The sequence below is a fragment of the Dendrobates tinctorius genome, unplaced genomic scaffold, assembly GCF_039654945.1.
Source record: "Dendrobates tinctorius isolate UK_male_01 unplaced genomic scaffold, ASM3965494v1 ptg000010l, whole genome shotgun sequence".
Taxonomy (NCBI): Eukaryota; Metazoa; Chordata; class Amphibia; order Anura; family Dendrobatidae; genus Dendrobates; species Dendrobates tinctorius.
In genome coordinates this window covers 4,073,569-4,096,498 of record NW_027361678.1, presented here as the reverse complement: position 1 = coordinate 4,096,498, position 22,930 = coordinate 4,073,569, and the positions used below count along the sequence as shown (strand labels likewise).

The window sequence follows — 22,930 nt, the reverse complement described above, 5'->3', positions numbered from 1 at the left end:
TCAGAAGTTTCACCCCCCTGAACCAAAACCCTAGCTACGCCTCTGGTCCTCCATATAGTATAATACACTCTTCATAGTCCTCCATATAGTATAATAAACTCGTCATAGCCCTCCATATATTAAAATACACTCAGTTCTCCATATAGTATAATACACTCTTAATAGTGCTCCATATCGTATAATACACCGCCAGTCATCCATGTAGTACAATTCACTTCCCTTAGTATAATGCACATTATAGTTCTTCATATAGTGTAATGTATTCCCCATAGTCCTCAATACAGTATAATGCAGCCCACATATAGTATAATGCAGCCACCCCACATAGTATAATGCAACCTCTCCACAGAATATAATGTAACCCCCCCATAGAATATAATGCAGCCCCCCTCATATAGTATAATGCACCCCCTCAATAGAATATATTTGACAGCTCCCTATAGAGTATAATGCAGCCCCCCATAGAATATAATGCATACCCTCCATATAATATAATGCAGCCCCTCCATAGAGTACAATGTAGCCCTCCTCATATAGTATAATGCAGCCCCATAGAATATAACGCAGCCCTCTATAGAATACAATGTAGCTTACTTGTATAGTATAATGTAGCCCCCTCATAGAGTATGATGCAATCACCCCCCATAGAATATAATACAGCCCACCTCCCCATAGAATATAATGTAACCCCCCATATTATATAACACAGCCTCCCCCATAGAATATAATATATAATGTACCCCCATGCTATATAACAGATCCACATAGTATATAACACAACCCACACAGTATATAACACAGCCCACATAGTACAGTGCCTTGCGAAAGTATTCGGCCCTCTGGAAGTTTTCAACCTCCCACATAGCATGCTTCAAACATAAAGATACCAAATGTAAATTTTTGGTGAAGAATCATCAAGTGGGACACAATTGTGAAGTTGAACAAAATTTATTGGTTATTTCAAATTTTTGTGGAAATTCAAAAACTGAAAAGTGGGGCGTGCAATATTATTCGGCCCCTTTAACTAATACTTTGTTGCGCCACCTTTTGCTGCGATTACAGCTGCAAGTCGCTTGGGGTATGTCTCTATCAGTTTTGTACATCGACAGACTGAAATTCTTGCCATTCTTCCTTGGCAAACAGCTCTATCTCAGTGAGGTTTGATGGAGATCGTTTTTGAACAGCAGTTTTCAGCTCTTTCCACAGATTCTCGATTGGATTCAGGTCTGGACTTTGGCTTGGCCATTCTAACACCTGGATATGTTTATTTGTGAACCATTCCATTGTAGATTTTGCTTTATGTTTGGGATCATTGTCTTGTTGGAAGACAAATCTCCGTGCCAGTCTCAGGTCTTTTGAAGACTCCAACAGGTTTTCTTCAAGAATGGTCCTGTATTTGACTCCATCCATCTTCCCATCAACTTTAACCATCTTCCCTGTCCCTGCTGAAGAAAAGCAGCCCCAAACCATGATGCTGCCACCAACATGTTTGACAGTGGGGATGGTGTGTCCAGAGTGATGAGCTGTGTTGCCTTTACGCCAAACATATCGTTTGGCATTGTTGCCAAAAAGTTCGATTTTGGTTTCGTCTGATCAAAGCACCTTCTTCGACATGTATGGTGTGTTTCTCAGGTGGCTTGTTGCAAACTGTTAGCGTGGGTGGTCAGGAGCGGGAGCTCCGAGAGTGGACCCTCTGGACCGTGGCACCGAGGGACCCCGGGCGAGCTGCCAGGTGGAACCGACCCCTATACAGGGACCGTTAGGAGCAGGCCCAGGGGTTCGAGTACCACGGTAGCCGGTACCGAGAGGGGCGGCTCAGGATGGACCGGAGTAAGACTGAGACTGGAGTAGGACGGCAGGAGCACTGAAGACAGGACTGGAGTAGGACGGCAGGAACACTGAAGGCAGGACTGGAGTAGGACGGCAGGAACACTGAAGGCAGGACTGGAGTAGGACGGCAGGAACACTGAAGGCAGGACTGGAGTAGGACGACAGGAACACTGAAGGCAGGACTGGAGTAGGACGACAGGAACACTGAAGGCAGGACTGGAGTAGGACGACAGGAACACTGAAGGCAGGACTGGAGTAGGACGGCAGGAACACAAGGCAGGACTGGAGTAGGACGGCAGGAACACTGAAGGCAGGACTGGAGTAGGACGGCAGGAACACAAGGCAGGACTGGAGTAGGACGACAGGAACACGGGTAGCAGGACTGAGAAGCTGCTGTGAGGAGCAGCCGAGACAGGAACTGCAGGAGCAGAGTGTGCACGATGGAGCGAGGCCAGAGTGTCAGGAAACACAACGATCAGGCGCCTCCCTCAGGGGGAAGCGGCCTGATATGGCCCCGTCTGGTCAGCCATTGGTCCAAAGGTGCTTCCGGGTCAGGGCACAGCCGGAGCATAAGATGCAGGAAGGAGGCGCGGCCGCGGCCTATGGCGCATGCGCATAGCATGCAGGGAAGGCATCGGTCGCGGGCCTGTCTCAGGTGACCGCCGCGGCCGTCGGGTGGAGAGAGGCTGCGGCGTGGGAGCGGAGGGCGACTGCGGCGTGGGAGCGGAGGCCGGGTGAGTATGGCGGAGCGGTGTAACAGTACCCCCTCCCCTAAGCCGCCCCCCCCCGGAGATTAACAAGAAACCTCTTGAGGATACGGGGAGCATTAATATTCTCCCGAGGCTCCCAGGATCTCTCCTCAGGACCAAAGCCCTTCCAATCAACGAGAAAGAAAGTCCTACCTCTAACCCTTTTCACAGCGAGGATGTCCTGCACTTCAAAAACGTTGTCGGCACCCACCGGCTGAGGACCAAGATCAAGCGAGGAATGGAAACGATTCAGCACCACAGGCTTCAGGAGAGAGACGTGAAAGGTGTTCGGGATCCGGAGCGAAGCAGGCAACCTCAATTTGTAGGCAACTTCGTTAATACGTCCCAGAATTTCAAACGGACCGATGTAGCGTGGACCCAACTTGTAGGAGGGCAGTTTTAGTCGGACGAATTTGGAGGAGAGCCAGACCTTGTCGCCAACACGATACGGAGGAGAATCCAACCTTTTTTTGTCTGCATAGTTCTTCATCTGATCAGGGGATCTCTCGAGTGATGTGTTGGTCTCAGCCCAAATCTTAGAAAATTCCGAGGACAAGGCATTGGCCGCGGGTACCTCAGAGGCAGGGGTTATCGGAAGAGGGACACCAGGATGTCTGCCAAAAACAATGAAAAACGGAGACTTGGCCGAAGACTCACCAGCATGGTTGTTATAAGCGAACTCTGCCCAGGGGAGTAAGTTGACCCAATCGTTCTGGTGGGCGTTAGAGAAGTGGCGTAAGTATCCCGTAAGCGTCTGGTTGGTACGCTCTACTTGTCCGTTGGACTGTGGATGGTAGGCCGAGGAGAAGTCGAGGGAAACGTTCATGAGCTTACAAAGCGAACGCCAGAACTTGGAGGTAAACTGAACCCCTCGGTCAGACACAATGCGTCGAGGTAGTCCATGAAGCCTGAAGACTTGATGAATGAAGATTTCGGCCAGCTCTGGCGCTGAGGGAAGACCGGGCAGAGGGATGAAGTGAGCCATCTTGGAAAAACGATCCACCACCACCAGAATGACTGAGCAGCCCGCAGAGCAGGGTAGGTCGGTGATGAAATCCATGGCGATGTTCTCCCAAGGAACCGTAGGGACAGGCAACGGAAGCAACAAGCCAGACGGAGATCTCCGTGGCACCTTGTTCTTTGCACAGGATGGACAAGAAGCCACAAAGTCGAGTACATCTTGGCGAAATGAGGGCCACCAGTAGTGACGTTTGATAAGGTCAAGGGTCTTCTTAGTTCCGGCATGGCCGGCCAGTTTGGAGGAGTGCCCCCATAGAAGAACCTTTTGCTTGAGATTCTCTGGCACAAGCGTCTTGCCAAGCGGAGGAGTAAGCCAGTTCACTGGAGCCACGGTGATGATCCTAGTGGGATCAATGATATGTGACGGTTCCTCCGTGGATTCGTGTGGTTGGAAGACCCTGGACAGGGCGTCGGCTTTGGAATTCTTGTTGCCGGGACGGAATCGGAGCTCGAAATCAAATCGGGCAAAAAATAAAGACCATCTGGCCTGGCGAGGGTTTAGTCTCTGGGCAGACTGGAGATAGGCCAGATTCTTGTGGTCCGAGAAGATGACAAAAGGATGGACAGCTCCTTCCAGGAGGTGGCGCCATTCCTCCAAGGCCAACTTGATGGCCAAAAGTTCCCGGTCACCGATCGAGTAGTTACACTCGGATGGAGAAAAGGCCTTCGAGAAGAAGCCACAAGGGTGCAGGCGACCGGAGGCGGTTCTCTGGGACAGCACCGCCCCGGCACCAGTCGAGGAAGCGTCCACCTCGAGTACAAAATGCAGGACCGGAGCCGTGGAGAAAGCCCGTTTTAGGGACAGAAAGGCCTCCTCTGCCTCAGGAGACCAATCCTTGGAAGTAGACCCTTTACGGGTGAGCACAGAAATGGGTCTTGTGATCGCGGAGAAGTGGGAGACAAATTGCCGGTAATAGTTGGCGAACCCGAGGAATCGTTGTATCGCCTTTAATCCGACGGGGCGAGGCCATTTGAGGATGGCAGACAACTTCTCGGGATCCATCCTTAGACCAGCGTTGGAGATAATGTATCCCAGAAATGGCAGAGAGGTCTGTTCGAAGAGACATTTCTCGATCTTTGCATACAGACGGTTCTCCCGAAGACGCTGAAGCACCAGGCGGACACTCTTTCTGTGGGACGAGAGGTCCGGCGAGAAGACGAGGATGTCGTCTAAGTACACGACCACACAGGAGTACAAGAGATCCCGGAAGATCTCGTTGACGAACTCTTGAAAGACTGCAGGAGCATTGCAAAGACCGAAGGGCATGACCAGGTACTCGTAATGGCCATCTCGAGTGTTGAAAGCGGTCTTCCACTCGTCACCTGCACGGATACGGACCAGATTGTAGGCTCCTCTGAGGTCCAGCTTGGTAAAGACCCGAGCCCCTCTGAGACGGTCAAACAGTTCCGGAATGAGTGGAAGAGGGTACCTGTTCTTGATGGTAATCTCATTCAAGCCCCTATAGTCAATGCATGGCCGTAGAGTCCCGTCCTTCTTTTTGACGAAGAAGAACCCGGCTCCCGCGGGCGAAGAGGATTTCCGTATAAAGCCTTTGGCGAGGTTCTCTCGGACGTACTCGGACATGGCGGTGGTCTCCGCGGGAGACAGAGGGTAGATTCTGCCCCTTGGGGGGGGTTGAACCAGAAACAAGTTCAATTGGGCAGTCAAACGGCCGGTGTGGAGGGAGGACCTCCGCTTCCTTCTTATCAAAAACATCGGCGTAGGAGCTGTAAGCTGGAGGAATACCCGGGAGGTCTGGAGGTGACCGTGGAGCGGCCGCCAGGCGGACAGGAGTCAGACAGCGAGCTTGGCACGGGTGCCCCCAGCGGAGTATCTCCCCAGAAGACCAGTCGAGAACAGGCTGATGAATTCTTAACCATGGAAGACCGAGTAGAATGGCGTGAGAGAGCTTAGGTAAAACGTAAAAGGCTATCTTCTCTCGATGTAAGGCTCCGATTTGCAATTCCACCTCTTCAGTGACCAAGGTGACGGTCACCTGTAGCGGTTTGCCATCCACGGTGGCAATCTGAATTGGGTTAGAGTGACTACAGGAATTTGGTATTTGTCTACCTCTTCCGGCCGAATGAAGTTACCCGCTGAGCCCGAATCCACGTAGGCCACCTCGGAACCACGCCTCCCTCCTGAAACCAAAAGCACAGAAATCGTAAGGGGTTGAGAGGAATCATCATCATGACCTAGGAAGGCCTCTCTTACCTGACCTAGGTGGAGTCGTTTCCCTGTCTCTTAGGACAGGTGCGGATATAGTGTGACGAATGACCGCAATAGAGGCACAGACCTTGTGCCCGTCTCTCTCTCTGACGTAACTCGGCCAACCTGAGATGATCTATCTGCATGGGCTCACCCGAAGGAAGGGAAGAAGATCCGACTGAACATGAGCTGGCCGACTGAGTGAAAGGAGAAACTGACCTGGAGGAGCGCCTGTCTCTCACTGACTCCCGAGCGCGCTCCAGGAAGCGCAGGTCAATGCGGGTAGCCAGCGAGATAAGGTCCTCTAAGGTGGACGGGGTATCTCGACCAGCGAGTTCATCCTTTATTTTACTAGAAAGACCGCGCCAGAATGCCCCCACCAAAGCTGCGTTATTCCAGCCGAGCTCAGAGGAAATAGTGCGAAAGCGAATAGCGTACTGTCCGACCGTGAGAGAGCCCTGGTGTAAGTTAAAGAGTGACTCAGTGAGAGAGGCTAACCGGCCCGGCTCATCGAAAACCTTACGAAAAGTATCCAGGAAAACCGGGAGACTCGAAACGACCGGGTCGTCACGTTCCCAGAGCGGGTTTACCCAAGAAAGGGCCTCTCCCTCCAGATGGGACATGATGAAGGCCACTTTGGCCTGGTCCGAGGGATATTGCTGCGGCAGCCATTCAAAGTGGAGACTACACTGATTTAAGAACCCCCTACAGAGCTTGGGATCCCCGGTGAAACGAGGCGGCTTGGCGAGGCGGGGCGTCGGAGGAGCAGCAGACGCAGGGGGAGGAGTCGGCACTGCAGCGGCAGCCTGGAGGGCCGACAAGCGACTATCAAAGGAGGCCATGTAGGACAAAATGTGGGTTTGAGTATCTTGCTGCTGACCCAGCTCCTGTTGGAGACTGGCCAGCTGAGTGGCATTTCCAGGATTGGCCACCTGTAAGGCCGACAAACGGGTGTCCATCGACTTCATGATTGACATAATGCGCCCCTGATTCTCCCGTAGGAATAGCAACTCTTTCTGGGTAGCAGCCGTAGTACCGGCGGAGTCCATGGCCTGATCGTACTGTTAGCGTGGGTGGTCAGGAGCGGGAGCTCCGAGAGTGGACCCTCTGGACCGTGGCACCGAGGGACCCCGGGCGAGCTGCCAGGTGGAACCGACCCCTATACAGGGACCGTTAGGAGCAGGCCCAGGGGTTCGAGTACCACGGTAGCCGGTACCGAGAGGGGCGGCTCAGGATGGACCGGAGTAAGACTGAGACTGGAGTAGGACGGCAGGAGCACTGAAGACAGGACTGGAGTAGGACGGCAGGAACACTGAAGGCAGGACTGGAGTAGGACGGCAGGAACACAAGGCAGGACTGGAGTAGGACGACAGGAACACTGAAGGCAGGACTGGAGTAGGACGACAGGAACACTGAAGGCAGGACTGGAGTAGGACGACAGGAACACTGAAGGCAGGACTGGAGTAGGACGGCAGGAACACTGAAGGCAGGACTGGAGTAGGACGGCAGGAACACAAGGCAGGACTGGAGTAGGACGACAGGAACACTGAAGGCAGGACTGGAGTAGGTAACCAGGAACACGGGTAGCAGGACTGAGAAGCTGCTGTGAGGAGCAGCCGAGACAGGAACTGCAGGAGCAGAGTGTGCACGATGGAGCGAGGCCAGAGTGTCAGGAAACACAACGATCAGGCGCCTCCCTCAGGGGGAAGCGGCCTGATATGGCCCCGTCTGGTCAGCCATTGGTCCAAAGGTGCTTCCGGGTCAGGGCACAGCCGGAGCATAAGAAGCAGGAAGGAGGCGCGGCCTATGGCGCATGCGCATAGCATGCAGGGAAGGCATCGGTCGCGGGCCTGTCTCAGGTGACCGCCGCGGCCGTCGGGTGGAGAGAGGCTGCGGCGTGGGAGCGGAGGGCGACTGCGGCGTGGGAGCGGAGGCCGGGTGAGTATGGCGGAGCGGTGTAACACAAACTTTAAACAACACTTTTTATGGATATCTTTGAGAAATGGCTTTCTTCTTGCCACTCTTCCATAAAGGCCAGATTTGTGCAGTATACGACTGATTGTTGTCCTATGGACAGACTGTCCCACCTCAGCTGTAGATCTTTGCAGTTCATCCAGAGTGATCATGGGCCTCTTGGCTGCATCTCTGATCAGTCTTCTCCTTGTTTGAGATGAAAGTTTAGAGGGACGGCTGGGTCTTGATGGATTTGCAGTGGTATGATACTCCTTCCATTTCAATATGATCGCTTGCACAGTGCTCCTTGGGATGTTTAAAGTTTTGGAAATCATTTTGTATCCAAATCCGGCTTTAAACTTTTCCACACCAGTATCACGGACCTGCCTGTTGTGTTCCTTGGTCTTCATGATGCTCTCTGTGCTTCAAACAGATCCCTGAGACTATCACAGAGCAGGTGCATTTATACGGAGACATGATTACACACAGGTGGATTGTTATGATGAGTCACCGAAGGAGGAAAAAACAAAATACCAGCTAAGTCCAGAAAAACCAGAGAGGTTGGCAGCTAACGGATTGCAGACCCCTGAACCTATCCACAACAACTAGCAGTAGCCGTGGGGGGTTCCTACAGTGCCCTAGACCCCTCGATCACAGCCAGAGAGCTACATAGCCTAAAGACAGAAAGGGGAAAAACTAACTGCCCCAGAGCAGACCCCAAAGCAATAGGCAGCCCCCAACATATAATGACGGTGAAGCAAGATGAAAACACTAACACAGATAGAAAGATAGGTTGAGCAAATGATGGGGCCCAAGCTAACTACATAGGACAGGATAGGAAAGCTGCTGTCTGCCATCCGCAAAAACCCTATCAAAATGAGCTAACCGACTGATAGGAAAAACAGGCCCTGAAGTCGCTAGGCTTCAAAAGACTATATCAGCACTCAGGTATATTCTGAAGACAGAGCAAAAGATCAACAGATCAGAGACAAAAATGGAATTCAGCTCACCCCCGGCCGGGGATGGCAGAACTCCCAAAAAACAAGGCAAAACAAAAACAAAACTGAAGAGTACAAAGCAGAGCAGAAAAACTTAGCTTTAAGACGCAGGAATCAGACTGGTCTCCAAGAATCCAGCAGGAAAATCACCAGCCAGGAAGAAGGGCGTCGGCAGCCTTATATCCAGTTCTCAATTCCAGCCACCCAGTTATCATCTAGCTGCCCAGGTGTTTGGTAATCAGTCTCACTACCTTCCTTCACCAGAGGAGGGAGTTCATCAGACCTCAATGGTGAAGGGAAAAATGAACTCACAACAGTGGATTATATATATGATCATTAGTCATTTAGGACAACATTGGATCATTCAGAGATCCACAATGAACTTCTGGAGTGAGTTTGCTGTACTGAAAGTAAAGGGGCCGAATAATATTGCACGCCCCACGTTTCAGTTTTTGAATTTCCACAAAAATTTAAAATAACCAATAAATTTCGTTCAACTTCACAACTGTGTCCCACTTGTTGTTGATGCTTCACCAAAAATTTACATTTGGTATCTTTATGTTTGAAGCATGATATCTGGGAAAAGGTTGAAAAGTTCCAGGGGGCCGAATACGTAGAGACGTCCTGTGTAAGGTCATGACAAAATTCGACTGCCCGAGCAAGTTCATCTCAGTCGTCCGGCAGTTCCATGATGGCATGATGGTGAAGATTCTGAACGATGGAGACGAATCTGAGACTTTCCCAGTAACAAATGGCATAAAACAAGACTGTGTGCTTGCTCTAACCCTGTTCAGTATGGTATTCTCTGCAATGTTACGTTATGCCTTGAACAACTGTGAAGATGGAATCCAGGTTAGGTACAGGACTGATGGCAAGCTATTCAACCCAAAACTCCTGAAGGCGATTACGAAGGTGCATGAGACAAAAAACAAAAGCAAGCTAAGCCTAGAAAACCGGAGAGGTTGGTAACTAGCGGATTGCAGACCCCTGAATCTATCCACAACAACTAACAGTAGCCGTGGAGCGTACCTACGATGATCCTAGACGCCTCGTTACAGCTGGAGAACTAAATAAGCCTAAAGAAAGAAAAGGGGAAATCTAAACTGCACCAAAGCAATAGACAGCCCCCAACATGTATTGTCGGTGAAACAAGATGAAAACACAAACACAGATAGAAAGATAGGCTGAGCAAACGATGGGGCCCACACTAACTAGAAAGGACAGGAAAGGAAAGATGCTGTCTGCAATCACGCAAAAGCCCTACCAAAAATATGTCCAACACGTCTGATAGAAAAAACCCTGAAGTCGCTAGACTTCAAAACCCTATATCAGCACTGAAGACAGAGCAAAAAGATCAGCTGATCAGGGACAAAAACGAACTGAAATAATCAGAGACAGAAATTGAATCCAGCACAGCCCCAGCCGGGGCTGGCTGAACACAAAAAACTAAGTAAACAGACCAAAACTCATATGAACAATAGCAGAGCAAAACTTAGCTTGAGAAGGCAGGAATCAAACTGGAAACCAGAAGCCCCAGGCAGGAGAAAATCACCAGCAAGAAAATAGGGAGTCGGCTGCCTTAAATCCAGTCAGAGACTCCTGATGTCCAATCGCAGTGCTCCTTCTCAGAAGGCAGTTCTTTGCCATTTAGATCAGCTTCATTTCCTCTTGTCACCAAAAGAGGGAGTCCAGATAGAGAACTCACGACTCCTCTGTTAGCACAGCCAGCTCCATCACCCTCACCAGAAGCCAGAGGCAAACCTGAAAATGAGTTCACAACAGTTATCCGTGAATTCTTATTTGCTGATGACTGTGCACTTAACACTAGCACGGAACAGCAGATGCAGCATGAAGTGGACTGTTTTTCTCAAGCTTGTGACAATTTTGGTCTCGAGATCAACACTATAAAAACCAAAGTCACGTATCAATCTGTTCCAGGGAAACTATACAAGGAGCCATGTATCACGGTGAAGGAGAAAAATCTCAAAGCAGTCAATAACTTCACCTATTTAGGCAGCACACTCTCCCATGAAGTAACCATAGACGCTGAGGTTAATAACAGAATTGCCAAAGCCAGTGTCGCTTTTGGGAGACTGCGTAAGAATGTCTGGGAACGAAGGGGACTCAGCCGTACCACCAAGCTGAAGGTCTACTGCGCGGTGGTCCTCACCACACTTCTCTATGCTAGTGAGACCTGGACAGTCTACAGCCGGCATGCTAAACAGCTTAATAATTTTCACATGAGTTGCCTCCGCAGACTTCTCCACATTAGGTGGCAAGACAATGTCCCGGACATGGCAATTCTGGAACAAACCGGGCTCTGCCACGTTTACACTCTCCTCCTGAAAGCCCAAGCCAGGTAGGCTGGACATGTGGTCAGAACGTCTGACAGCCGACTACCAAAACATCTGCTTTACGGAGAACTGTGCCAAGGAAAACAAGCAGTTGGAGGGCAGAAGAAGCGTTATAAAGACTGCCTTAAGGTGGCCCTCAATAATCTGGAAGTTAACATCAATGAATGGGAAGAGCTTGCCCTGGAATCGTCCAGGTTGGCGAGGCAGGATCACCTCAGGAGCACGTGCAGCTGAAGACCGGAAAATCTTGGACGCAAAAAGAAAGCGTGCTGTCCGCAAGGCACAAGCAGAATCTAGTATACTGACCACATCTATTTCCTTATGTCAAATATGCGGGAGAACCTTCAGGAGTGGAGGTCGAGTGCCTGCTCCGATCAAGATGGGGTTCTGAAGAGCTCGAAGGATCACTAGGGCGTAAAACTGGTCTCCCCCTCCCCCCCTAGCAATCAGAGGATAACCCTTCAAATCTTCCATCACTTTCAGGATTATATGTAGAGATAATATTACTTTGTGCAACAATCATTTGGGGAATAGTTTAGGAAACCCCCTCTCCCCCCCAAAAAATAAATAAAGGGGGTTAAACAAAAGTCTCCCGTTTACAATAGAGAAAACATATTCTGACAAATCACATGTATAATCACGGTTGATAGATTTAATAATTAACTTAATTGAATCATTCTATAATTAGTTATTATTTATACAGGTCCAAGTTTGAAGTCAACATTACAGAATAATAATGCCCGTCCGCGGACTATGGATCGTACACCACCGACCTGGAGGGCAAGGAGAGGTAAAATTCGCACGGTAATAAGAATTTTTAATTACATTTTTTTTTTTTTTTTTGGACTATAGGGCCCTCCCCCCTCAATGTTAGGCAACAGAAAATAAGAAAAAAAATGGAGACTTCACTGTTGACTTATGACAGCGGAGGTGTTAATATTCGCTATTCTAAATGTTATAAGGTAGTGAAAAGGTTAATGGCCAGCTTCCGTGTTGGACAAGTGAGGAGGTATAGGCATTGTCTTATAACAAAGTCCTGGGTTACCCTCTTCTTAGGACCCCCTATGGATGGAAGAGTGGCTCAATTTTGGTAGATTGAGCCATCTAGATATTGCATGCATGACCATTACTGATGAGCCAGTGCTAATAGAGCATCTTTGGCATGCTCGAATAATATGTTTGAGTCCCCGTGGCTGCATGTCTCATGGCCGCTTGACATCTGCAACACATGAAGAGATTGCCTAACTAACAGGGAATCCCAACGTGTTGCGGCTGTCAAACAGCCGCGGGGTCTCGAACATGGTATTAGAGCATGCCAAAGATGCTCTATTAGTACTTGAGCATGCTCGTTCATCACCAATGACCACACAGATGTGATATGGTTCCTTATGGCAGCTATAAAGAGTAGAGTTGGGCAAAAAGATTTGCTGGACCCTGGTTCATTGGCCACGTTGGTGGTTTTTGGTCGTCAGACTCGAGCCCTGCAAACCTCCTCCTTCTGATTTAAAGACTCAGCCCAACCTCACACATTCCTTGTACAGCTGAACCTACTAATCTTATCAGAAGAGGTGCTGGTGATACCACAGGTAGTAGGAGGTCCGTCGGCTACAGACAGCTGACATGGCTGCCTGAGCAGGGTCCTGCAGATCTTTTTGCTCAGCCTTAGTAGAGAGGTCATAGTTTGCTTTCCTTCTTGTCTAGGGTAATATAAGGGTCATTGTCCACTTCCCTGATGTTCTTGCGTTCCGAGAGGTGAATACTTTCTTCTGTGTTGGTCAAGACCTTGCATTATAAGACGATCAGTGCTCCCTTTCTTCCCTGGTATGATGAAAAAGAGGATGACTTCTTTAGAGTGATGGAGGAATCAAGGTTCTCATCCTCGGTGGTCTAGGTAGTAGGGTGCGCACTAAGCCCTCCACCCAGTCATTAAAAAATGGTCTGATGTTGCTTTACCTCCTTTTTCTTGTGTGTCTTACTTACAGAAACAGGGACGTAACTGTAGTGGTTGCAGTTGCCCCCGGGCTCTGGATCCTAGGAGGCTGAAAAGGTCCCTTCGATCTATACATGATGATCAATACTATTTTTAAAGAGGTTTTCTCAATTTGTATCTTCAGGAGCGCAACGCTCCTGGGTCATGGCTTCATGCTTCGGTTCGCTCCAGAAGATTGACTGTTTGAACCAGCAGCATCTCATTACACATCTGAACTGTGCTCTCAGCCAGTTCAATCTACCCCGTTAAAAATTAATTTTCAAGGATAACTGGTTCATAAAATGTTATGTTTTTTTGGTTTTGGCTAAACATAACTCCTTGAAATCCCATATTTTACCTAAAGACCACATCTTTGTGTCCTGCAGACGGTACCCTACAGTGGAGAAACGTGCCAGGGCCTTCAACAGGTCAAGCTATGTCAATGTCCCAGAAGATGCAGACCTCTTAAAAGCATTACTCCATGAACTGGGACTGACGGACGAGAATAAAAACTTTGTGGAGTACAGAGATAATTGTGCGAAGATATGTAAGACCACTGTACACTCTCTGGTGCTCTCAGAGGGAAACCTCTGGCCCGTCCTGGCCATTCAGAATAGTGACTTCATCTACGTATGTGTTCCTCTGGTGGAGCAGCTCCTGATGCCTGCACCATCGCTTATTAATATCAGCAGCATCTCCGAAGCGTTCGCTCTTTTATCTGGAATTATGCAGTTTGTCAATTCCAGACACAATACAGAGGCGGATGTTTCCTCTAGATTTGCCCAGCTCCCCATCCTGGTAACCCAGGCCTGTCCTCTGGGCTCTCCTGTGGACACCAACTTGCATGCACTGCCCGATAGCGGAAGTACCACACCTGCCAACCAGTCTTATAAATGTCCGGCGTGGAGGACCAGCAGACAGAAGGGCAAAGCGCAAATTGAGGTTCATATAACGGAGAAAGTGAATTCCACACAGTATGACAAGAAGGACGACAGCGACACCTGGCAGGTGTACGGGACCGTCTCCTGCAAGGTAAAAGCATTTACTTTATACGGCATGTACATACATATACACTCTTGTGTCTTTTACAGGTGATTGAATAATTTTGCACAAAATTTGGCGCTGCAGACTACAATGGCAGTATCAGGATTCCTCTATACATCTGAGTATAAGACGTGTCTGATGTTGTCAGTGTTTTTTGCTTTTATTTCCAAGTTGTTGGATTGTCTTAGCTCATGGTCCCCACTAAGGATTCATTCAGACTTCTGTTTTTTTTTTCTTCTTATAATACCGCTCTTAATCATTTTGCTAGATCTGATTATCATCCATTTTTGGCCCATGGATCAGTTTTTATTGTGAATATGGCATTAGTGATGAGTGAACGTGCTCGGGTAAGGTGTTATCTGAGCATGCTGAGGTGCTAACCGAGTGTCTTCGGTGTGCTCGAATAATATGTCCGAGTCCTCGCCGCTCTATGTCTCACGGCTGTTCGACATCTGTAACACATGCAGGGATTGCATACCAAACAGGCAATACCTGCATGTGTTGCGGCTGTAGAACAGCCGTGAGTCATTGAGCGGCGGGGACTCGGACATATTATTCGAGCACACCGAAGACACTCGGTTAGCACACGAGTATGCTCATATAACACCTTATCCCAGCACGCTCGCTCATCACTAGCAAGCTTGTCTAAGGTGTCGGTCACTCTGATACGTGTAGTGCACCATGCCGGCTTGCAGACCATACTATTAGATCAGGCGGGTTGCCCAGCACTCTTGAGTGCACCCCATAGGGGCAGATTGATGGGTTTTGCCTTATTGTGGTTTTGTGTGAAGTCAGATCAGAGATCTCCATTACCTTATCGGTGCTCATGTCGGGTAATTGTCAGTGACGTCTACTAGATTTGCTATTCTTATAATTTCTTCTCATATTAAGTGCTGTGATTTTCTTTTGTAGCCATTGTTAGGATCTCTGGGAGATTTTCAGAAGCGAGTGTCAGCTGTCTGTATTGGGGTGACAGAGGACAGCAGCTCCTCCAAATGTGCACGAGATGGGAAAATCACATTGTAAACTCCTCTGAGGCAAACCACAACATTGCCCGTTCTCGATATTCACATTGCTCACTGCCAATCATTGGAAACGTGATTAAAACCACCAGTGAGCAAGCGGAAAAATCATTACATGGGATCGTTTCTACCAGCTGAAATCGGCCTGGTTGGCAGCACAACTCTTTATCTAAAGGGGATGTGCTGCTGACCGTGTGCAAATAGTGTAGGGAAAGAACAATTGTGTAGTACCTTGGCCAATATAAAAGCTCCTTGCTTTCCTGTTTGCTGGGCAAAGGCTATGCGTTCCTGAAAAATGACAGTTTGGACCTGAAGTATGGTCGCACTGTTGGCCCAAACTGTGCCCCCTCCGATGCTGCAAGCAGAGAGCAGCTTTGTTTCTGCAGCATCAGAGTAGCGCCGGGGGACTGAAGCCAGCCAGATTGCACAATTTGCTTTAGATCAGCACTTACAAGCCCTGTTAAAATGAGCTTGTATGAACTGCACATGCTGGGAAGAATTTAAAGGGAGACAGTCAACCCCAAAATGCATGTTAGATGGGCTCTATAGTGTTGTAGGGCATTTGGCGCCTATAACAACCACACTAACACTGTGCCTGTTGCTGGTGCAGAACCTGGGAAAAGCACTTAATTGATATGCAAATGAGGAGGCTTTGGTGCACCAATGACATGGCCAAAATTTTGGTGCACCATTATGCCTCCTCACTTGCATATTGGAGCCCTTCCGCCTCTCCTCATTGACAGCACTGGCTGCCTAGAGCGAGCACTGTCTGAATGCTTTCTTCTGACGCTGCTTGCTGCACGTCCGGGTGGTATACAACACTACATGGCCCATTTTAAATGGATTTTGGGGGGTGACGGGCACCCCTCCTTTTTTTTTATTTAGCAATTTAATGTTAAATTCTTCCGTTCTTGAGAACCCGAGAGGATTTAGAACAAAAAGTAAATTGCAAAGTTTACAAGATCTTTTCAATTTTAACCATTAGCGATGCTGAGAGTAACCCTTGTGGTGCCACCGATGGGCTCTACCAAACTCTGACAAATCCCAACGCTATGGGAATACGCTGCCGTTTCGAGTGGATCCCTGGGCACCGTCCTGATATTTGTACTGTGTGCCATCATGGTATGACGGTACAACATTGTTACACGCCGTACACAGTTGCATATGGCTGCACATGGCACGGACTGATTTTTTGACCTTTTGACTTTTTTTTTTTTTTTTTTTTTTAAGAAAAGCAACAACATTAAAAAGCACCTGACAAAATCTCCTGTTATTATTATTTACTTATCTTTATTTCTAAGGAATGTCCTAGAAAACATTTTTTTGCAGCTTCTGGTAACGTTGTAGCCAGACACTTAAAAATAACAGATTAACCTACAAAAGCCCCCCAAATGAAGCGATTGTTCGCCCTGTTCCCAAGTGCCGCCCGCCGGCTTTTGCAGTCGCCTGTTTACACAGTTTGCTCATAGCTGAAATGTATTAAGGGCATTCAGAACTCGGTGCAGTGGGCAGTGAGTGCGGAGCTGGTGAAGGGCCGGCAGATGTTTATGCAGGTGGTGGTCAATGAACGTGGTGGGAGCCCGAGTCATTTCAGCTCTTCTCCTGCCGTTTTCTCTTTTGTTTATCTTTGTACAAGCGACATTAGCTCCGAGGGACCGACGTATTCAGCGCCACCTAAAATAATGACTCTTTGATTGCAGTCAACCTAAAGTGGCTCAAGGACTTATTAGCATGTACGGACCTATGTAAATCATTATTATTATTTTTTATTATGCAAAAGGTACATTTGATTGATTTAATGCACAATTCCTACAGGGGGTCATTGGAAGCTTGTGCTGAGTAAGTGGACGTGTGGATTAAAAGCCTCGATTTGAGCATTTAAACAGATCTAATTAACGTCATCATTTTTTTTTTTTTTTTTTTTTTTCTTCCCAAAGTGTAATTTGGAAACAATCAGCCCAAATGTAATAGTCGGCTTGAATCTTCCTGCCAATGGCTCCCCCCTTCAGGATATCCTGGTCCATCCCTGTGTGACTTCCATTGACTCTTCCATGCTGATCTCAAGCAGCGTGGCTGTGACAGACGATTCTGCTTTCAACGGGCCGTACAAATTTCCATTCATTCCTCCTTTTGATTTGTTCCAATTGTGTTACTACACATCACAGGTAAATAGGGAATTAGTTCTCAATTTACATTAGTACTCCTATATATTGGTGCAGGAGCTACCAGACATACAACTTCATATGGTTCCTCTGATAGTGACTTTGGATGGTCTACACAAATTCGTTGTGCTTTACACATTTTAAGTTTAATTTTGTATGTATTTAAATTTTTATTATTTTTATATTTTATTTATGTATTATTTCTAAAATATTTAACTTTATTGTATTTTCTATTCTATGTTGTATTTTTATGTATTTTACTTTGTATTTGTCTTTTTTTATATGTTTAATTTTATTTTAAGTATTTTATATTTATAATGTATTTGACTTTATTTTGTATTTCACTTTGCATTTTTTTCTGTATTTTTTTAATCTATATATAACTTTATTATTGTATTCTTTTCGTATTTAGTTTTCTATTTTTGCATTTTTTTAAAATTATTTTACGTTGTATAATCCTTTTATTTTTTTTGTTAATAATAATATTTTAATTACATTATTATTTTTATTTATTTATTTTTTTACAGGTACCCGTGCCACCAATTTTAGGCTTTTACAAATTGTCAGAGGATGGACCTCAAGCACAGATATCCGTTAAACTAAAGCTTCACGAGAGCGTAAAAAATGGATTTGATTACTGTGAAGCAGAAATACCCTTTTTCAACAGGTAAGCATTTAATATCTCCACGTATCGACATTATAAGCTATGAAATCTGAAAAAAATTATATATTTTTTTTTAAAGATATGAATATTTTTTTATTTATTTTGATTATTTGAAAATATTTCCAGAAATTGTTTTTTTAAAAAAAAAAAGACTCCTCAATCCACAAATAACTTTGTGCTTTTTTTTATTTTTTCCCCAATTTTAATACCGTAATTCAATAATTATATCAAGATATTCCTCTTGCAATGTGGAGAATTTTTAATTATATATTTTAAAGAATATTTAGCAGGGTTTTTTATTATTTTTTTTGTTTCATGTAGGCATAAGAGAAGCTATACATCTCTATCCCTGATTCAAAGGCTGAAACAATTGAACTATAAAACAATAGATTTTTTTTTTTTGGGGGGGGGGTGTCCCATCCGTCTTTCTGAGAGTAAATATTATTAATTTCAATCAAAATATATAATGTAAAACAAGGGCAAAACCTGTTATGCGTTCAGTACTAAAACCTTACATTATGCATAGGTAGGTGCAAAACGGCACAGCACTTGGGTCATTAAAATGTACAACTTTTATTTTTCTGCTGTTATTTATTTTTTTATCAATGCCATAAATGGGGAAGTTGGGACAAATAGAATAATAAAGAAGCGAGTGTTACTACATTACAGTCCTTCTGTCTCCTATCCCTGACATTGTGTATTACAGAGGTCAGATAAAGCATTTTGACTACAGAATAAGCCATGGGCAGCTTGAGTCGTCAAAAGAAAAGAGTCTTCTAGTTTGGGTGATAGGTAAGTTTTTTTTTTGTTTGTTTTTTTTTAATAATACTTTAACTTTGTAATCCAGCTCATTTCTAGTGCAAAATACAGGATATAATGTAAAGAAAAATATACACAAAGCTAACAAAAAAAATCCTGATTTAAAGAGGTTTTCTGGAAGATTCACCTCCTCCGGCTGCAGTTTGTTTTAAATCAATTAAAGAAATCTGTTCTTTACTCATACTCCCCAGGTCCGACATTGAGTCTCTGACGCTGCTTCCTGTGTCTGATATTTTCTGCAGGGCTGACATCATGTCAACAGTGCTGCAGCCAATCGGTGAGCTCAGCTGCTCTACCCGAGTTGACAGCATGAACCGCGTAGCTAACTGATTAGCTGCAACGTTGTTAATCTGACATCAGCAGTGGAAACTCAGAACTGGACCCAGATAGGGTGAGTGAAGCGCAAGTTGTTAAAAAAAAAAAAAACTGCAGCAAGGGAATGTTTAGAAAAAAATGTCCAAATCTGGCTTTGCAATCAGAACAAATGTGAACTTCCACTGAGAAGTAAGATCTATGTTGCAAACATACATCTTTTTATATTTCATGACTAAATGGTTTACATTTATTTATTTTTTTTTTGACTCTTTCAACATTTACAATCCCGCTCACATTTAGCAAGCCAAAACCAATTTTCTAAGTCTTTAAAAAAAAAAACAAACTTTATTAAACTGGCAAGATTAAAGGAGATGAATATTCTCAATTGTTCCCACCAATATGTTTGTATGTTTATTTTATTTATTTATTTTTTACTAATTATTTGTATAAATTATCTGTGAGCGAACCTGGAAATGTGTTTAAATACCACACAGCGCCTCCGCAGGAATAAAAAATCATTACATGTTCCCCATTAATACTCCGTAAATGGGTTTTTTGTGTAATGCATGAATGTGCCGGCTCCTCCAGAGAAGAGGCTTGTTACAGTCACTTCTCACTTTCGCTTTAAGTGTCCTGTATAGGGAATTTTAATAAACAATAATGTCCGATAAATGATATTTTGGATATTAATTGGGCTTATTGGTTTGCTACTTTCTATATAAATTGTTCATTTTTAATTTTTATTTATTTTTTTTGTTTTGTGCAATAATATTCAGGCCAGAAGTTTCCAAAATCTTTAGAGATTACCCTAACCGGAACTGTGACTTTCAGTTCGGAGAAACATCCCAACGACCCAGTGGATCCTATTTGTGCTGGAAATACAGCTTATGTCAAAGTGAGTTAAGAAATTAAAGGCGTGGTCACTTTTTATTGCATCTACACGGGGGTAAAAATCATTTTTGCAATTGGGTTTCATAAAAAATTTTGCACCGTTTTGGCTTTTACATGCTTTTTGTTTTCCAACATATGTAACGTTGATGTGGTCTGCAGTGATCAAATAGCTGAGAGGAGCTCAGAAAAAGACGGAAAAAACTACAAACTCTCTCGTCAGACTGTTATAATCAGCTCACTGATGGATTCTCTGTTAACTCATTCTGCAGCCAGTCAGTACCACACAGAAGCTGTGGAAAGGAAACGGTGCAAAATTTTTAATGAAACACAAATGCAAAAATGATTTTTAGTCCCAAATACTTGCATTTAAGTTAAAGAAAATAAAGTGTGTGTTTATAATTATCCTCAAATGATACGAATTAGCCTCCTTTTAAAGCGCTGTTGAGGGCCGAGTTTTGAGATTGCAACAGGTGACTCAAATCAAGAGGCACAACACTCGCGTGTGAGTGTCGAGAGCTGCACGGGGGTCAATAAAAAGTCAATGGGACCGTACACCTGTGTGTGCATGGCTTCTGTGTCAGTAGATTCTGAGATGATGCATTTTAAAATAGGAATTGGTTATTTTTTTTTTTTACTTTATGTTTTTTTCAATACACAGAAGCCAGTCTGCATCTAATCCAAAATTCTAGCATTAAACAGCTTCTTCCACAGTTCCTTCGTTTTTTCCGGGGCAGTTGTTCTAAAACATAGCAAAGGAAATGTGACTTCATAATAAAAATGTGGCTCAGTGGTTAGCACTGTTACTTTGCAGCGCTGGGGTCCTGGGTTCCGATCCCATCAAGGACAACATCTGCAAGGAGTTTGTGATCCTTCCGTGTGTATGCATTGGTGTTCCTCTCACATTCCAAAGACATACGGATAGGGAAGGTAGATTGTGAGCCTCATAGGGGGCAATGCCGATAATGTCTGTAAAGCGCTGTGGAATATGATGGTGCTGTATAATCACGTAAAATAAATAAGGTTTAAAACCAGGAAATGTTGGCTACACTTCTAAAATGTAGGAGACAAGATTTATTCTTTATCTGAATGTTTGTGGCTGCTAACTCTTAAGTTCGTGTCCATAGCTTTTATACAGAATTCCTGACTACAGTCTGACGGGATGTTACACTGACCAGCACTCGATCCAAGTCTTCTCAATGGCGAAGCCAAAAATTGTGACCTGTAAGAGCCATTTTATATTAACTCTGGATTGTTCGTCATTTTATGTGCAAATAGGCAAGTCAGCAAAGAGCATGAGCAAGATTTTTTTTTTTTATAACCTTTTTGCTTCCACTGCAGAAAGTACAGAATGTGTTTTGTCTTTGAATTTACTGTTATTAATTAGATTGAGATTTTTTTTATTTTTTTAGAATTTTTTTCGGGAGGGGGGGGGGTGGCCATATTAAAGGCATTCAGTTCCTGTGTCTGTGCAGACCGTGCAGCATGATATTTGTTGCTTTGACAGCTGAACTCAATGGAAGTAAATTAATGGATACATTTCTGTGAGTCAGAAAATAGATGCATACAGAGGCTGTATATTACCTGTATATAACATTATCCGACCTGCAGTACAGTAGAGTAATCATTAAAGGGTTATTCCCCAGAAAAAAGTTATACCCATTCTGTGCAATAGGGGATACTTGCTGATCACAAGGGGTCTGTCCGCTAGAACCTGCAGCGATCCTGAGATCGGGGCTCTGGAACCCCTGCGATATGGGCTCTGCAGAATAACGTATTGAATGGGGCATAGGTGTGCATGCTCGGACTGCAGTCAGCTATTTCAAACATTCCTTTGGACAGCAAATGGAGCGGAGGTTGAGCATGTCCACCTTTGCTCCATTCAGAGCAGAGCTGCAAACCTACGATCTTGGGGTCCTTATGGTTGGACCTCCAGCGATCAGCCAGTTATCCCCTATCCTTTGGAAAGGAGAGAACTTGTTTTTGGTTTTGTTTTTTTTTCTTGACATTGAAATGACTCTGCTGATTACCTCCCAGTCTGTACAGCAAAGCTGACAAACTATAGAAAACAACAGAAAGTTTATTGTGATTGGTCTATTGGTCAATGTGTATAATGTAATATTTGAAGATTTATTTTTTTATCTGTATAGTAAAAAGTATCACAAAAAATTTAAAATACGTTTATAATAACCTAATTAAAATTCTATGTAATTTTCTAATGACACTACAGTTTTAGCTGTTTGAGCCACCTTCAGTAGTTGAGGCCAGGGTACTATCCCCCTTTAAGAATGACCTGTTTAATCTCACACTGTCTTTTTGTTTTTATAGCACGGGAACTGATCTCAGCAGATTACTATATCTGGAACTCCAAGGCTCCGGCACCTGTCATGTCCAGATCGTTCTTTGATTAATGGCCCCACAATGATTGTATCTGTAAATACTTAAAATGGAAGGATAATAATAAAATAAACATTAAATCCCATTCATTTACATCATATCATGTCTGTAAAAGTTAACAGGCTGCACAATTGAATTTTTGCATTGCCAGATGGTGACCAGTGTCTGACCACCAAGTCTTTCTCCAAAGGAAGGGTTTTCAACTTTCAGGAATGATTGTTTTCATAGTGGAGACACGATGTCTGAGTCGAGTGCAATGTTCGAGTCCAAGTACTTCTCATTTGTAACATTCATATTATATGTGCCTTTGGTAGGCTTCACTTCATGACCACTTTTTGGCTCAGAGTTTACTTTTTGCATCTGCTCTATGGACAGTGGGTTCTCCTCTATAGTAGCCAATGTGTTCTAGGTCGTCAGTCTCTTGCATCACTGATCATATTTAGCAGTCAAAGAAAGAACTGTGTTAGACTAAGGACACCATCGCAGAGAATAGTCACCATCTATGAAATCTCCATACATTAATGCAGATAAGCCCAG

At 45.2% G+C, this 22,930-nt stretch overlaps 1 protein-coding gene across 1 annotated transcript in view; it reads left to right on the top strand.

Moving 5' to 3' along the window:
* The window catches only part of AP5M1 (adaptor related protein complex 5 subunit mu 1), a 35,209-nt gene extending 12,731 nt beyond the window's left edge, over positions 1-22,478 (top strand). The window contains exons 2-9 of the mRNA XM_073585861.1: positions 11,817-11,917; positions 13,469-14,114; positions 17,086-17,313; positions 17,838-17,977; positions 18,681-18,766; positions 19,885-20,003; positions 21,124-21,220; positions 22,325-22,478. Of these exons, the coding sequence (XP_073441962.1) occupies positions 11,850-11,917; positions 13,469-14,114; positions 17,086-17,313; positions 17,838-17,977; positions 18,681-18,766; positions 19,885-20,003; positions 21,124-21,220; positions 22,325-22,407 (1,467 nt within the window). The 5' untranslated portion in view covers positions 11,817-11,849 and the 3' untranslated portion in view covers positions 22,408-22,478. The remainder of the gene's footprint in view (positions 1-11,816; positions 11,918-13,468; positions 14,115-17,085; positions 17,314-17,837; positions 17,978-18,680; positions 18,767-19,884; positions 20,004-21,123; positions 21,221-22,324) is intronic.
* The last annotated feature ends 452 nt before the right edge of the window (positions 22,479-22,930 follow it).